Source organism: Gadus morhua, chromosome 19 (genome assembly GCF_902167405.1).
Source record: "Gadus morhua chromosome 19, gadMor3.0, whole genome shotgun sequence".
Taxonomy (NCBI): Eukaryota; Metazoa; Chordata; class Actinopteri; order Gadiformes; family Gadidae; genus Gadus; species Gadus morhua.
In genome coordinates, this window is record NC_044066.1 from 15,473,431 (window position 1) to 15,491,952 (window position 18,522).

At 44.1% G+C, this 18,522-nt stretch overlaps 1 protein-coding gene across 1 annotated transcript; it reads right to left on the minus strand.

Annotated features, from left to right (window-relative positions):
- Positions 1–2,974: 2,974 nt before the first annotated feature.
- Positions 2,975–13,953, minus strand: il17rel (interleukin 17 receptor E-like). Its single transcript, XM_030342010.1, has 12 exons — positions 13,809–13,953; positions 10,880–10,907; positions 10,168–10,308; positions 9,965–10,071; positions 8,609–8,723; positions 7,641–7,685; positions 7,230–7,369; positions 6,791–6,862; positions 6,459–6,513; positions 5,951–6,114; positions 5,505–5,549; positions 2,975–4,297 (listed from the first exon to the last, which is right to left on the minus strand). The coding sequence occupies exons 1-12, from the start codon at positions 13,917–13,919 to the stop codon at positions 4,196–4,198; spliced, it is 1,125 nt and encodes a 374-aa protein (XP_030197870.1). The 5' UTR covers positions 13,920–13,953; the 3' UTR covers positions 2,975–4,195.
- Between the last annotated feature and the right edge of the window lie 4,569 nt (positions 13,954–18,522).

The following is an 18,522-nucleotide window of genomic DNA, read 5'->3' on the forward strand; positions in this document are numbered from 1 at the left end:
TGTCTTGCTAAGGGAATCCTTGACACTCGGTTAGGAAGAGCTGGGGATCGAACTTGCAACCTTCAGGTTACCAGCCAACCCGCTCTATCTCCTGAGCCACATGCCGCGTTATCAGAAGTATGAGCAAACGGAGCGGGTACGGTGCGCGCATCGCAAAGTTCAGGCTGCGCGCCAAATCTGTCGTCCCCATAGGGGTGAGCGCGGACACGGGCGGACGCTGGTGTTTACATCACGCGGAACCCTCACGGGCACAGGAAGCATGACTCTAGGGGGCGGGACTTCCTCCTGAGAGATATCAGTTTCAGATACGCAATCTGAATCCGATATCTCTCAGGAGGAAGTCCCGCCCCCTCCCCCCCCCTATCGCCCCAGCAAGTCAACGTTCAAAGCGTCCCCACCCAGATATTCTCTCTTCCCTCCCGTGAGGTGGGAATGCGCAGGACCGAGGCGACGCCAAACATGTTGGTTTAGCACTAAGCTGCGATTAGCTGGGCGGGAACAACACCCCGACGGAATGCCAGGAATTCACCAAAACACCGTTCGGCTCATCCCCGGCCGCTCGTTGTCTCATTGTGGACGCCGTCGCGGCCGCTGGGGTCCTTTGAAAGGACAACAGGGTGAGAGAGAGAGGGGTTTACACTTCTGTGTCTAGTTATAATGTGTCTTATTCCACATTATCACTGAATGCTAATTAGTTATTGAGTTATTGACATTTTGAAAGCAAAATGAATTTATGGCAATTTAAATGTATTCCCTTGGCATAAATATATGAATTAATTTAATTGAGATAGTTTAATTGAGTTTGTGGATGTGTGAGTGTGAGTGTGTGTGTGTGTGTGTGTATGTGAGAGATAGAGGGAGGGTAAGAGAGGCACGTATAATATGGCTACCAGTGCAAACTATTGATGTTCGTATACAATGTCATTACAGTATCCTAATGGATCATTAACACCTTTAGATCCAATTCACAGACTGCTTAAACGGCAACACAGTTATCATGACAATGGAGTACAGTGGTTGTAATAAGCATTGCATTAAACAGAATAAAAACCTGAACTTCATATCTAGAAGCATGAGAATGAAGGTGTACACATTTTGGAAAGTCTTCATGTGATAACGGCTTTGGAGTGTAGTAGTAGAAAAGAGAGAGAGAGAGAGAGAGAGAGAGAGAGAGAGAGAGAGAGAGAGAGAGAGAGAGAGAGAGAGAGAAAGAAAGAGAGAGACCTTGGTGATGTGTTTCAGGTTCAACTGCTACAATTACTAAAGTAGTTAGTAAAGTAGAGTAAGTCCATTAAACAGATTAAAAAAAAAAAGTGTTAGTGTGAATCAATCCTTAAACTATTCCAGTGTGACTCAATCACATCTCCAAGAGAGGGTTAGAATACGAAATATTTTGTGTCCCTCAATAAGAACACACGGTGTTTGTCACCATCTGTCGGACGTAAGGTGCAACTACAATAGTTTTTAAGTATTCACCCTGACCTTTTCATAGAGGGGTTGTCAGAATTGACCAATTTGTTCTCCTGAGCTGCCTCTCAAACGGTATCATCACGGAAAAACGTTGCTACCTTTGTTTTACTTAACTTTATGACATCAATAGTTTGCACTGGTAGGCGGCTAGGTGTAAATTAATTCACTCTGACCCAATAGCATCCACATATATCATTGTGAACAATAATCTCACAGATGTCATCTTTATTTTGGTGCAGCCTGTTTGTTTTTAATTCAGAATCTCCTCTGAAAACCGGAGCCAAGTACCAGTAGAACAATGTTAATTATCTTAAACGATTATACGTTATTATAATATAAATTATATATTATGGGCCCAGAGTCCTTACTCATTATATATGGCTGGAGATAGTGAGACATTCTATTAAATACTCATGTTTAGCAGAGTTACCCCACAACATCAATCCATATGAGGCCTCTTTACATCGATGCTTCAGGAAAAGGCCAGCCTCCTTCGTTGCAATGATTTCATCTCACCTTCTCCAACACATACCAGTCACCTCCCTGATGGTCCTACCCTCCCCCACCAAGCCATCGAAACAGAGCGACAGAAACAGGAACCATCAACCCTGGAGCCTTCGATGGAGAGATGGCCTGGTTGTCCTCCAACCTTGAGCAATGGAGGGAACCGGTTTGGAATTGACCGTGTAGATTAGAATCTGTGGAAAGATACTGCCAAGAGGAGAGCTGTGCTTTCACCGCTAGATGTAGTGGTTTAGACGCACGCATAAGTTAGAATCTGTTCGTTTTCTTCCCCCCCAGGCACAAGGTGCTTGTTTACTCAAAGATCATGTTCCTGGAAGGCAAGCAGACGAGTAAGAACATTGCCTTCTCCAAAACAAGAAGGATGTGTTCCCCACTCGGGCAAACGTGTTCCCAGATGTGATGACACCCATTTCAACATCTCATTACCAAAACACAATTACATTCATTCACAATCACCAATCCTGCTGCAGATAATAAAATGCTGAGTCCAAGATGCAGAGGCTTTAGAAATGCATTGTTTTATTAAACTCGGAACAGCAGACTTAAGACAGACAGACCGACAACTGCTTTGATAAACCTGTACAACCGGTATGCTTTATGGTCCATAAAAATGAATTCAAGTCGGACCTGCTTTGAGGGGGCAGTACCGATGTGAGTCATTGTAACATATTAAAGTCCTTAGTCCACCAAAATATCAACTTCCTCCACGGTTCAATTGTACAATGGAAATTTACATCGGGAGGTGACAGCGGTCTACAGATAATCCTTACTTCCTGGTTCAGTGCGTGGTAAATACGCCACTAGCTTCACAGAAGAGGGCATGTTACAGCACTCCCACACACACACACACACACACACACACACACACACACACACACACACACACACACACACACACACACACACACACACACACACACACACACACACACACACACACAGAGTTTGGTTCGACCTCGAATCTTCAACGATTCAAATCTTCAATAGAAAGACGTTTATTACAACTGGGTTTCTTTGATAGTTGAACCGTATCAAAGCAAGCACAACAGCCTCAGTAAGTGTAGAGGACGGGGATGCAGTGCTGAATGAGGGGTACCATGGCACAGCATGCGACACAGCCTCCATCAGTGTGGAGGTGGGGGTTCTGTAGTAGGGGTACCGCAGCACAGAATGTGTAACGGCCTCAGTCAGATTGGAGGATGGGGTGGCATACAGAAAGAAAAGCCTGTGCGTTCTTCCTCTTGTGGGGGTGGGGTAATGACTCAGGCTTAACTCAGTGTTCTGGGTGAACTTTGAGTCTGATATCCCCTTTTGTGTAAAGGCAGTGGCCCTATCCAGTCATCATCTCTAGGCAGAGCACATTCTACACCTTTGGTCTAGATTCTAGAAGGTTGCACAATATATGCATCACCCCTAGTGGGTGCTACACACTGGTGGTGGTGAGTGAGGTCCCCCCCTTCAATGTAAAGCGTCTGAGTGTCTAGGAAAAAGCGCTATATAAATTCAATGCATTATTATTATTATTATTAATATCACATTCGAAAGTTCGGCAGCATTTCAACACCATCAAAAGATATTGGTACATTATAAAAGACAATTGAAAACAAAATTCAGTTCAACTTTGACTCGGATGCGAGTTTGAATATCGTGAGAGGTCAGACAGAGCGGAGCTCCTCCGGTTGCGCCACTGTTGCATGAGCCTGTATTACAGAAGCCTAGATGAGGTCATCAAAACATATTTTATGTAAAATGGGATACAGATGCTGACATTAAATGAGGTGCAAGTTGTGCTCCTGCTGGGAACTGTTGTTTGTAGAGGCAGTCGATTAGCGGAGGTGCAGAACGTCACCAACAGACAGCTGTCAATCAAGCAGTCAAACAGGCTGTCAAACAAACTGTAAACAAGCTACTGAACATGCTGTATAACAAACGACGTGGCGTCAAAGAGCTGCATATGTAAAAAAATATGTTTTATACATACATCTATAGAGATCGATAGATGGATATCTATTTACAAATAAGCGATTGAATCCATAAATATGGAATCCATTGTCGGATAAATACAATAAATTATAAACATTCATTTACATAATTTTGCAAGTGACGACAAGAAAATAAGACGGCGGTTCCCCGTTTTGAAATGGTTCGGTCCGTGGTCCCCCACGAGACGGACAGGGGCCGCTGGGACGACTGTAGCACCTCAGACGGGCGCGGGGCACGGGATGTTGGGGTGAGGGGGGTTCAGTGGGAGGTTTGTTTTTTTGAAGGGACATTTGGTCCAGGACCCGGAGGCCGTGGTGAACTGGGAACAACGAGAGGAAGGAGACGGCTTCGGTTAAAAGGGAATTCCCCCCCTACAACAACATCGTGCTCCAACGCTATATGGCATCACATATTTATAGGTGACTTTGCTGCAATTTAATATAATGTCTCCAAATTTAAAAAGTTAATATTTCTTTTTACGCGTGAAATCACTGGAAGTGTATCGGAAAAAATATTTACTTTTTGTGTAAATGTAGTGTAAATGCATCTCATGTAAAGGGACTGGGATAGTAACGAGGAAATGCACTTCCTGCGATTAGTTTGGCTATTAAACAAACACATTATGCAAGATACATCACATGATACATAGGCCTATCGGTATGATAGGTAGTAGTAGTACAAAGTAGAAGTAATATAATTATTGGCCTACCAGTATAAGTAGGATAATTACCATAGTATGCAGTAGAAGGAGTATCAATATAGTAGTATTGGTGTCGAATTAGCATTTGAATGATATAGTACAAGTATGATACATAGTAGTATTAGTATGATAAGTACTATTAGTAGGATACAGTATTACTACTATACATAGAAGCATTGGTTTTGATTATAATAGTATCAAAACCAATTCTTAGTAGTCGTAAATATTTGTAAGTATTAGTATGATACTGGATGTAAAATAAAGTTTCAAGGGGAAAAAAGCCAGACAGGAAGACTGCAAAGATATCTAAAAGATGAATAATAGTGTAGGGTGCCAAGCCCTGATTACATTTTTAAAGTGGAACATTGTGAAACATTTTGGGAGGAGAATCGTCGAGTTTGGAAGAAGAGAACGTAAGGGAACAGCTGACCACAGTCTGCTGCCCCCCACTGCCTGGCCCTGACGCAGGCATGACATCAGATGAACTTCCTCAATCTGTTAATCATAAGGGCAGTCCACCTCAGGCTCATAACATGCCCAAACATGGAAACCATCTCCTCACACCCTATATGGTTCTACATCACAATCATTTTGTGTGTCAAGTTTGTACTTAGTCTAGCATCTACTTGGAGTATGCTGAGATATTATCACACCTGCTGTTTCTCCCCTTAGCTGCACTTTCATCACCAACCTACTCAAGGCTACCGAGTGTCTGAGCGTTGACATTGGATGTGATCAATCTGATCAAACTCAAGATTACAGTCATGCATCATATTCTAGTCACGAGACCAGAATGAAAACACAGATGGAGGGTTTTTAGACTCACCTTGACACAGAGATGAGGGTTGGCGTTCACCTTAGTGAATTTCACCTGAAACACAACGCCCAATGAGGTTAGGACTCTTAAACACGACGGCCAATGAGGATTAAGCGCCAAACACAACGGCCAATGAGGGTAGGACCCTAAAACACGATGGCCAATGAGGGTAGGGCTGTAAAACACAATGACCAATGAGGTTACGGCTCTAAAAACACAAAACCAATGAGGTACGGACTCCTAAACCCGACGGCCAATGGGGATTAAGTATCATACACGATGGCCAATGAGGTTAGGTATCTAAAACACGACGACAAATGAGGTTATAGCTCTAAAACAGGAAACCAATGAGGTTAGGACTGTAAAACATGCCGGACAATGAGGTTAGGACTCTTAAACACGACGGCCAATGAGGTTTCGTCTGTAAAACCCGAGGACCAATGAGCGAGACCGACCTTGCTGGTGCGGGTGGTCTGGTTGGCGTGTGGGAGGTCCTCACAGACGTCCTCTGCCCCAATCTGACACAGCGACACCACCACGTCCACCGGGCACGCCGGTTGCCATGACAGCTCCTGTTCCATCGGGTCAAAGGTCACCCCGAACCACAACTGGTCCGTATCTATGGCAGGGGGGGAAACGAAACGGACGGCAAGTACAAAGTTTGTCATTTTTGAATCCTTGGATGACATTTACATTTAGCGGGCGCTTTTATCCAAAAATCGACCTACAATGAGTTAATTTGTCAGAAGAAAGAGCAACAACAATATATCGCTTTCTGTACAGTAGGGAAGTCAACTTAAGGTAAGACAGAGAGAGGGCTCATATTTTAGAAAGGACGATTAATAAAAGAGTTTAATAAAACAACGTCATCTGTAATGACGACGGCTTCGTCATCATCGTCATTACAGAAAATTAACTAGTACTTCTATATTTATATTCTTTAAAATCTAGAGTAATACTTACGGTCTCTGAAGGGACAGACTCGAACTCTGGGAGCGTCCATCATGGCCGACCAGCCCTGTGGGAGAGAGAGCAGCGGTCAGACGAGGGGGAGGCTGGAGAGGGGCAGGGGGTCTGGGGGGGGGGGGGGGGTCTAGCAGGGGCCCGGGGCCCGACAGGAGGCCTGGCCCGGACTAGGAGACAGGTGAGTGAGCAGCAGGTGTTGTCTTTAAAACACTGGTTGGTTTGACGCCCAGTCGAGAGGTTCTGGATATCAACCCCATCAGGTCTGTGATCCTTGGGCTCGGGGGTGGTCTATGATGATGAGGAAGACTAGAGCATAGAGAGAGCCTCACCTCAATGCATAGACAGGGCACTGGTCGGGAGAAGGAGAGAGAGACCTCCTTCACCGCCTCCTCCTTCTTTATCTAGAGGGAGTAGAAGAGTCAGATGACTTGGTGCGTGCGTGCACTGCGTGTGCGTGCGTGCGTGTGCGTGTGCGTTAAAAGGGCATTTTTCAATTTGTTTAAATTAACTTATCTTTTGGGTGAATGAAACGAACATAATAACTTGAACACACACACACTCGCCCACACTCGCCCACACTCGCCCACACACACACACACACACACACACACTCGCCCACACACACACACACACACACACACACACACACACACACACACACACACACACACACACACACACACACACACACACACACACACACACACACACACACACACACACACACACACACACACACACACACACAGCGTTGCCATGGTGACCTACCAGGGCGTCAGCCCCCGTCCCAGAGCAGACGTAGCTCTCTAGGCAGAGCCTGAGCCGGTAGTCCTGGTCGTCCAACATGTCCGTCACAGACACCACCAGCTTGCTTTCCTTTGGGAGGAGAGAGTAATGGAGACTACCAGCTGGGGGACGACAGAGGGACAGAGAGACAGAGAGACAGACAGAAAGAGAGACAGACAGAAAGAGAGGCAGAGAGAGGAAGAGATGAAAGGGAAGGAAAAATTCTTAATAAGGCTTGATCAAACTTGGTGCATTCAGAGTAATGTATAGTGTATATATGCATACAAGCATGATTAGCTCAAGTACACTCCAGAATAATATTTTAGGTGACGGCATGTAATACGCATGTGTGCAGTGTAAACGTGTGTTTAGGCTGTAGAGTACACAACTTACTGATGCATTGTGGGACTTTTTTTCGGAGATCACCGCTGCTGCATTCTGGGAACATACAAGAGTCATTCAGCCATTTATAATGATATTCATGAGAACTGCATGGAACAAGCTAGTAGGACTGCCGGGTTGGAGATTGGATTTCTTAGAAGAGCAACGTGCACTGGGACTTTGTACACTCTGATAAAGGTGTCCTAAACTCTTTCTAATGGCCTCATTTGTTTACATCATGGAAATAGTTCACGCTCGTGACACAATTAATATCTCTACTTCCTACTGGGCCTGCAGTGACGGGAGGACTGGGAGGCTGATTAGAATATGATATCTTCCTACAATAAGCGTGCCAAAGAGAATTTGAAAAAAATGTTGCCCCTGCAATAAATTGTCACGGATTCCTCATGCCCATCTGACCCAGATTATAACATCTGAATCATAGCTTTGTTGTATACGGGGAATGGGTTAGCCTAGCGATTGTTAGTGCTTGGCACTTGGTTCAATGAACATGCGTACTGTACCGACAGCGATATATTGTCGTTTCTCTTTCTTCTGACTAATGTGCTTATTGTAAGTCGCACTGGATAAAAGCGTCTGCTAAATTTATTATTATTATTATTATTATTATTATTATCATTATTATATCCTTTATTTAACCAGGTTTAGTCTCATTGAGATTAAAATCACTTTTACAAGAGAGACCTGGCCAAGATGGACACTAGTACACAGTTCCAACATAAATCACAAGACGAAGTACAATTCAATACTAAGTGCAATAGTAATAATACATTTAGATCATTGACTAAAACATTTGCAATTTCCAATGGAGTCCGACATCAAACTCTTTACAACAGCTTTAAATTCACTGAGAGTAACTAGATCTGGCAGCTTGCTTCTTCTTAATGCCCTGAATCTATAACAGAGGATGTCCAACGGTCGGTACAACTCCAGCGTGGGTGTGTGAGACCTTCTCCTACCTGGAGCGTGGAAGGTTCCGGTCCAGCCTCTGCCACAGAGCTCAGGCACCATGTGAACCCTCACCCTGGCCTCCTGGCCCGGGGAGACCCCGACAGACCGGCTGGTCACCTTCACCTGGAGCACACACACACACACACACACACACACACACACACACACACACACACACACACACACACACACACACACACACACACACACACACACACACACACACACACACACACACACACACACACACAAAAATTCTATATACGTTTGAAGTATACGTTTACCATTATTGGAAATTGTTCCTGTGTCCATTTAGTTCACTATGAAATCTCCAAACTTTCTTTTAATTTTGGGAAAATTGTGTGTTTTTGTTTGCACAAACCTAAATGTATTTGTTTGTTTTATGCTGCCTTCTTGGCCAGGTCCCTCTTAGAAAAAAGATTTTTGAATCTCAATGACTTTTACCTGCTTGAATAAATATAAAAAAAACATAAACATAAATTGGTTAAACTCCGGATGAGTCACCGTCTGCGATCTTTAAACAAAGTGTCTAACGGGAGTTACGTAACCAAAGAACCAGGAAGAGCCATGTGACCTTTGTTACTCCATTGTTATTGTCTAAAGTGCTGCGTCATCCCCACCCTGTATTCATTCGGGAGGGAGGGAAGCCTGTGCTCTTACGCACATAAAACCAGTCACTCACATTCCCTCAGACCAGAGAATGTCGTGACTCAGCTCATTATGTGGAGCTCCTATTCCCAGCAGGGACTGGTACCGAGCTGAAGGGACAGACCAGTCCCCACAGGGACTGGTCCCCGCGGCCCGGGGATGAAATATTAAACGCGTTGGGATAAAGGAAATATACTTTTTTTTATTAATTCAGGCTAGATACATGTTGTGATTGTTGAATGGGTTAAGATTAATGAAGTTAAGAGTTTGTTTGGCTTTTCCCAAGTTAGTCCCCTCACCGCTCACGAGAAGACATTAAAGGGAAATGTATCTTAATTTAAGGTGGATAAACTTTGTGGTAGTTCTCTTAGGGTTCATGCTCCTTTGCAGCGTCTCCATGTAATGTTTCAGAATAGGGCAGTAATAAGGATGGCAATAAGGTGGAGATGTTTAACGAGGAGATGGTGATGTTAGATGTGTAATATTATGAGGTGATAATGAGCTGATGGCTAGGTTATGGTGGGGTAATGTTATAGCAAGGTGATAACGAGGTGATGGTTGGGTGATGTTATAACGAGGTGAGGGCGGGGAGATGTTACGAGGTGATAAAGAGGTGACGGCAGGTTGTTGCCATAAACAGGTGATAACGAGGGGATGTCATAATGTTATAAGAAGGTTAAAGAGCAGAACCCTACCAGAGATCCTTCCATCCGTTTCCTGGAGGACTTCGAGAAGTGGACTTGTTCACATCTCGGCGTGCGCCCCGGCGCCTGGACGCAGATGATAAGGCCGTGCACTGGTTCTAAAACACACAGCAGTATGCCACTTAACGTCAGTCCAACACGTGCAAAAACATCCTCTCCACGAGCGTTGTGAACAGCCACTGGGTGGACCCTACCGGTGAGGATGAAGGAGGTAGACACGACCAGCTGCAGGGAGCACCTCTGAATGCCCGGGCAGTGCAGGTCGGAGGAGAGGGTGACGTTGGGGGTCCTCGCGCCCTCAGGAGGACTCCGGCACGGAGAGGAGGAGAAGGGGTCTGCGGACAACCGACACAAAACACACTCGGGTCACAGTCAGAAACAGGCGGAGCACGGTGTGTGTGTGTGTGTGTAGCGGCGGGGTATTTTGACCTGGGGCGTAACGACTAAACAGGCTTGGACGTTGATCATGGGTCACGTTTCCGCTCATTGGGAAATGGATGTGTCTCTATCATACAAAGCGACATAACCATGCACACATAACCAAAGCTACATAATCATCTTTTTACTGTGCAAAGATCGATACAGAACAGGGATCCTGGTTTGGACAGATCATTGGATGCAATCGTTTTCATTTCTCGGATCATCGATATCAGCAATTCTGTTTCAAATAAAGAAATGAACCTAGTGACAAACTAAGTTAATTTAGTCATACTAACATTCTCTGCCCCCACCTGCCACTGTATGTGTTGGGGTGTGAACCCCCGTTTAATGTGTTTTAAATTTTAAATTGAAATACATCTCCAAACTAGACACCAACAGCAGGCAGACGTGACATGTCTTGACGATTCATCAGAAACATTATAGAGACGTTTGTTGTCCAGTTTGCTGTAAGGACTCAGTACTCACTGTGTTGCTTTGCTTTGCACTGCAGACCCTGCAGGGAAGTAAAGAGAAACAAAAACATGGAGTAAGTAAGCTTCTGTGTAGAGCTGTTTCCATTTATGTTAAAGGCTCTTTCACAATTTCACCCGACTGTTATTCGTTTTTACCGAAGGCAAAATGTTATGGAGTCAGAACAGTCTCATTATTAATGAATGCACAGAGAAGGATTCACAAATGTATTTTGTGATTTATACATAAATTACTCTCTTCTAACAAATACATTTCAATGCACACACAAATGGATATCGGCATGTATAAATGTAAAATAAATCCATTAACAAAAATAAGTTTCACAAACATATTTCTGATCCACACACAAATATGTCTTGTTTTAAATAAAGGTAATATAAATCCATAAATATATTAATTTAAAAAAGATTTGCAATTTTCATCAAAAATGTATTTGGATGTTGTTACATTTATGTACAAACTGTTAAACTTGAATTTACAAGACGCTTTTCATTTGTGAGCTTGTTTGCATTTGTGTGTGAAACTGTCTGCATTTATGTCTGGATTTTTGAGACTCTCCTGACGTCGCTAGATTCACAAATGCATTTTTTTCAACAAGGAACTCTCTGTAGCCAATCAGATGCCTCCCTCGTTTTCAGCCAATCACATGGCTGCAGTTCCGACCTCTGAGTCCAGCCTCCGAGCCTCCCGGTTCTCTGTCAAATGTCTACTCTATCGGAAAGAACATGTTTTTTTGAATGATCGTACATAACAATCTCTAGGTGGTGAAGAAGTGAATGCTGCGTCACGACACTTTTTCCATCTAATTTCGACTGGGTTTTGGGATTATCGGTGCCGTTAAAGTAGTAAACGGCACCGACGTAAAAACCCAGTCACAGCAGTCATGTGGTTGACTGAAAACGAGGGAGGCATCTGATTGGCTACAGAGACTTCCTTGTTGAAAAAAATGCATTTGTGAATCTAGCGACGTCAGGAGAGTCTCAAAAATCCAAACATAAATACAGACCAGTTCCCACACAAATGCAAGTAAGTTCACAAATGAAAAACGTCTTGTAAATACAAGTTTAACAGTTTGTATATAAATGTTACAACATCCAAATACATTGTGATGAAAATTGCAAATATTTTTTTAATTAATATATTTATGGATTTATATTACATTTATTTAAAACAAGGTACATTTGTGTGTGGATTAGAAATGTGTTTGTGAAACTTATTTTTGTTTATGGATTTATTTTACATTTATACATACCGATATCCATTTATGTGTGCATTGAAATGTATTTGTGGGAAGAGAGTAATTTATATATAAATCACAAAATACATTTGTGAATCCTTCTCTGTGCACTCATTATTAATGAGACTGTTCTGACCCCATAAAATGTTGCTTGTTTTGAAAGGGAAACACACAAAGCAATCAGCCGAGCAGAAGGGGTTTTCCACAGCGCGTTAAACACATCCTCATGACACAGTGCGCTCTGTGTGTAGTTCGTTGTGCACAATCACACCAGATGATAATCATCAATGAGTTTCCCATAGGTACATGTTCACAATTTAAATACATCGGTATCTTAGTTCTACAAGGTGAATCAAGGTGGACTAACTGAGTAGTATTCGTGACTAAACGCCAGCGTCAGTAATTGCAGACCAGGGACGAAACTCCTTTGATCTCATAACGCGAGTGTGTGTGTGGGCGAGTGAGTGTGTGTGTGTTCAATCGTTTCAGGAAGTTATTATGTTCGTTTCATTCACCCAAAAGATAAGTATTATATGAAATAGTTTAACCCCTAAACTATTACAGATGACAGACTACTTTTTAGTGCCCAAGGAAAAAATCTGAGCAAGCCACAAACGAAATGCAAAACCTGACATGTCCCTGCCTGTAGCCCATCAGCCTGCGTCAATTATGGTTATAAACCTAGAATGACCTAGGTTTATCGCCGTTAAATACAAGAAGACAACACTCCGTGGCCGTGATGGGACCGGACTGGATGCAGTGACACGAAAAAAGTCTGTTTTGGAAGATGACGCAGGAAAAAAAAAATGGATAGGCCTGTAAATGACTGGCTAGATCGGTCGAATGATTTAAAAAATAAATAAATCATACTTGATGTCCTTCGATCACTTTTCAATATCTGCTTGACGCTCTAAGCGGATGGAGCGGATCTTCTGCCGGGTCTCTGGGTCTCATATGGAGAGAGGACACCGTTTTTGATCACATGGACTAGTTTGAAACCTGTCTGGTTGAGCCCATTTATGGATTCATGTAAACGAGTCGGTTCAGGGTGCATAAGGCTAAAGTTAGTGTGTGACAGTTCTTACAGAGGATTGATGAAAGGCTGTTTATTGGAGAGCTCCAGAGGTAAGGTAAGATAAGGTAAGGTGAGGTCTCCCTCTCTCACATAGCTCTCCAGTCTGGAGTTCCCGCGGCGCGCGCCAATTACGCACACAGGTCGGTGTGCGAAACTTATTTACCTATTTTCCCTCGCATTGTCTTCCTTTCTATGTTGTTTGAACTTCCATTGGTTGATTCGGTTCTGGCAGCGTTTACTTGCTCGGTGCGGTGTTTATTTCCAACCATGTAACCCGCTTCCCAGGTGATCTACATCATCTGGATGAAGATCAGCTGCTGTCGTAAACAGCTGGTGTCGTGAAACCAGCCAGCAGACCTGCACTTATCGATATTTCAATTCGTTATATAATGAATTGATTTTTAATAATTAATTTAATTAAAACCAGGTACTAGATGGTTTGAGTGTATTCGGATCCTCAATTATTCATGTAAATTAATTGAGTTGGAAATAATGTATCAAACCTACATTGCATTTATTCAATGATGGAATACAAAACAAATTGACCATTACATTTAAGTAGCAATTCGCCAGTTGCATGAGCTTGCAGGAGCTGGTGGAATGTGTCTTACCTGAGAGCAGTGGACCTCCGAGCAGTCCAGGGCATCTCGCTGGGGCAGCGGTCCAGCGAGCAGCTCTGAGACTAGGCTGAGAGCCAACAGGAACGAGAGGAGCACCATCATTCCAGCCGTCACCTAATGACGCTTCTACTTCCTCAGCGCTGCTTAAAAGCAATATGAGAGGATGAGAGGGGGAGGGCCATACCAGAAGCAATTTGTTGTGATGACAACAAGGTTATCAATACTACCAGTCACTAATATGTCACTGTGGTGTGATGATATAGGGGAAGGGGAAGTTATATTCACTGCATGATAGATGTTATAGGTTAATGTACTCACAATACAGTACAGGAACTTGTAACACTCAAAGGGAGCTAAAACTTGCTCTCAAGAGATTATGTGTGTATTACTGGTCGACCTGTATATGTTTTTTTTTTTTTTTTTTAATGTTTTTCTATATAAGTTCTCAATGTGTTTGCATATCCACTACTAACATGCCTTCTGTGTGTATTATTTGCTGAATTGTGTCCTTTGTAAATCTTGAACACATATAATAAATCTAATATTATTGTTGCCTTTTAAATGCAGTGTGTATTCTACTTTTGCATATGTCATATTTGGGTGTTTATTTACATATTCATTCAGTTTTAACTGCAGTATTGCCTTGCTGTATAAAGATATCTATTTATATCTCCCCCAACTACCTGCCAAATCCATCCCAGAAGTATATCCAAACGTTTGAAACACTTGAGATTAGTGGAAAATGTCAACATCTTCCCGGAAGTTGTTATTCCTGGAATCAGTGAGAAGGAACTGGCGTCACACACATTATACAGGGTTGAATCGAGGGCATTCCGACGTGTTGACTCGTTCCCAATGATGACGAAGGCGAAACAGGACTCCCTCCAAAAAGAACTGGATCTCTCTAGGATAACAACCTGGAGATTCGTCCCGGCATGCAGTGAAACACGTAGTTAATTTCATTCCACTGAAATTGCCAAGTCATAAAGTTCACCTTAGTCCCCATTCCATGAGTCGACTACCAAACAGCCAGGTGGGGACAGCCCAGGGCTAATGTATCAGTGTAACTTTATGTTCAGTGTTTCCCACAGAATAAGTCTCTTCCTTTGGTGGCTCATGTTTTTTTTTAGACTAGAAAGATATTGTTTATTCAGTAGGTATTCAATCTCCGAATGACAGCAATGTGAAAGAAGTCGACTCATCCCTCAACAATGGCCTGACGAAAATCCAATTAAATCAGCTCCAGTTTTAAAATGTTCCCAATGGATTAAAATGGCTGTTTATACGTTTATAGCTCTCAAACAGTAACAAGCCCGTAAAGAAATGTGAGGCCAAGAGAGCTCTGGTGGGGTGGAACGCACATAGACTAAATCATACAGGCTAAACTGACTGAATATGGACTATATCCTGCAGGTTACAGGACTGTAAAGGCCTAACACACATTACAGGGAACTATCGCTGACTTTTTTCACACTAGAAAAAAGCGGCTACAAAACAAATCCACCAGTATTCTTTGAGATTTAGACTATTTAGATGTATTCCATCAGGGTTTTGGGGTATTGATCAAGTGCTGGTGGGGGAGGAAGAGGAACCGAGTTCGAGTCCTTTGAGGGCCCACTCATTGGGAAGAGTACCTCTCGTGCATCAGGGCAAGCCTGTTGCTGTGGTTACACTGAGATGATCAAACACACTAAAAGCACAATCTAATTTCTACCGTTCCACAGAACAAGGAAGCTTGCCTGAGAACCAGAATATTCGAAGTGGTGTCATATGAAAACAAAACAGGTTAATATCTCTGATCTCCGGCCAAATAGGCTTACCTTTCTTACCTTTAGAACCCTTTCATGCACGTCACAACACAGTTCTTCCTGAGTTGTGCGTACCTAACCAATATAAACAGGAGTAAACATAGAAATGGATTTGCATTGATAAGAGGAGAAACAATAGGATAATATAACTCTGAACATTAAGGTTCCTAAATCCTTGATAGTGAACAGGTTGAATTATTAACTAGTTCTGTTTTTAAAAACAACAGATGCGCCATTGTTACAAGAAATGAGCATAATGGCTTAGTCATTTAGATCGTGTTCTGGTGAATGGAGACACAGGTCATCGGCGAGCAGGAGTGACGGTCAGCCTGGCCCTAGGGGAACCGGCTGGAACCAGCTGTGGAAGTGTCCACTTCCACTTTCACTACGAAGATCTTCCGATCAAATGGGTGTCGCTAGTTCTGGCGGGACGCCCTAGTCATCATCTGACAGCGAACGCCGTCCAATCAGAAGCACGTAACCTGAAAGGCGGTTGATTTAAGACCTTCCGTCCAAAACACACACCTACACTCTGTGTTGTTAAGTCTGCTGAGCTGAACTTCGCCCTCCACCACCCAAGCCTCCACCTCCTCCACCACCACCAGCCTCCACCTCCTCCAGCCTCCACCAACTCCTCCACCACCACCACCACCACCACCACCAGCCTCTACCACCAACACCACCAGCCTTCACCACCACCATCACCACCAGCCTCCGCCACCAACACCACCACCACAAACCTCCCCCACCACCACCATCACCAGCCTCCACCACCACCACTACCTCCACCACCACCAGCACCACCACAAACCTCCACCACCACCACCACCAGCCTCCACCTCCTCCAGCCTCCACCAACTCCTCCACCACCACCACCACCACCACCACCAGCCTCTACCACCAACACCACCAGCCTTCACCACCACCATCACCACCAGCCTCCGCCACCAACACCACCACCACAAACCTCCCCCACCACCACCATCACCAGCCTCCACCACCACCACTACCTCCACCACCACCAGCACCACCACAAACCTCCACCACCAACACCACAAGCCTCCACCACCACCACCACCACCACCACCACCACAAACCTCCACCACCAACACCACCAGCCTTCACCACCGCCACCATCAACAGCACCACCACCACCACCACCACCAGCCTCAACCTGCTCTGGTTCGGCTCTGTATAGTATGTAACTTGTTGAACCACCCCACGGGGGATCGTGTAGCGCTCCTCCACGTGTTGGTACGCTGTCGGTTTCAGTATGACGTCTGCCACGCTCTCAATCCTACCGCAGGGGAGCAACAGGAAAGAGTGGAGCCACGCCGCCAAACTGAAGTGAACCAACATTTGCCATAAACGATTACATCTTTGATACGCGTGATTCCATCCACTAAAAATAGATTCAACGGATAACACACCTTCAAGCTACAAAACAACAAAGACTAAAATGTAGACGCCCGGATTATTGCTGAGATGGGCGTGATAGTGTGGGCGAAGTCAGCGTGTGTGGTCCTGCGTTGTGTGGGCTGTGTGTGTATGTGTGTGTGTGTGTGTGTGTGTGTGTGTGTGTGTGTGTGTGTGTGTGTGTGTGTGTGTGTGTGTGTGTGTGTGTGTGTGTGCGTACGTGTTGGCAGCTGGGCCTTTGTGTGAGTTTCAACACGAACACAAAGAAACATGAGCAGTGGAGAACTTTAACCCAAAAGAAAAAGGTCACAGAGCTACAAAACAAGGGGTTCAGGTGACGTCTTGCTAGAGGGTGGCCTACAGGTAGATACCCTGTAGGCCGGTGTTCTGCTAACCATTCGGTCGTGATCCCTATCCAATAGACTAGCATGTAGCATTGCCTTTCCAATTCTCTGTCACAACACTTGGCAACTGTGTTGCTCCGTAGAACCCTAGCACCTTTTTCCTGCGCATGATGTCACACATCCGTGAGGAACTCGGATTAGAGCCGCTGCTCCTTTACTTAGAAAGGAGTCAGCTGAGGTGGTTCGGGCATCTGGCAAGGATGCCCACTGGGCGCCTCCCTTGGGAGGTGTTTCAGGCACGTCCAGTGGGGAGGAGACCTCGGGGAAGACCCAGGACTAGGTGGAGAGATTATATCTCAAGACTGGCCTGGGAACGCCTCGGGATCCCCCCGTCAGAGCTGGTCAATGTGGCCCGGGAAAGGGAAGTCTGGGGCCCCCTGCTTGAGATGCTCCCCCCGCGACCCGACCCCGGATAAGCGGATGACGATGAAGATGAAGATGAAGATGATGTCACTACTTCTGACGCCATGACTCTACGGAAGCCTTATGGGTCCATGCTTATTTGCAATCTTAATAATAATCCTATAAAATACAAAACATTAACTCAAAATATAAAAATTTGACATTGTGGCTGTTACAGTGTACATCCGTAAAACATAGTTTTGAGAATCACTTCACTACACTATCCGCGCCTCGGTCTTCTGGCGCACCCTAGTGGCTATTGTTCTCTATTGTCAAAAGAGGCACTTGCTTTTTGCAGAATGCATACTGTTCTGCGGTGTACTTTTTTTTCCAACACGTTTATAAAATTAGTTTTGCATGCACTGGTTTTGCTGAAGACCATTCCACTCGGACTCAGAGAAAGTTTCTTAAGATAATTGATCAGGATAATAATAAAATAAAATAATAATAAACTCGCTTTGGATAAATAAAGCTAGATGCCCTAATTGTAATTGTAATTGATCATAACCACGTGTTTATCTACAGAAAAGACTAAAGTAATTAGTTAAGTAATTAACCCTTTATTATCCTACATTATAGCCGATATTATATATTATAATTTACACCGTGATGATCCCATCCTAATATGTGGTTCTGAAGACATGCCACACACCACCTCGGATCAGAGCCTCTCCT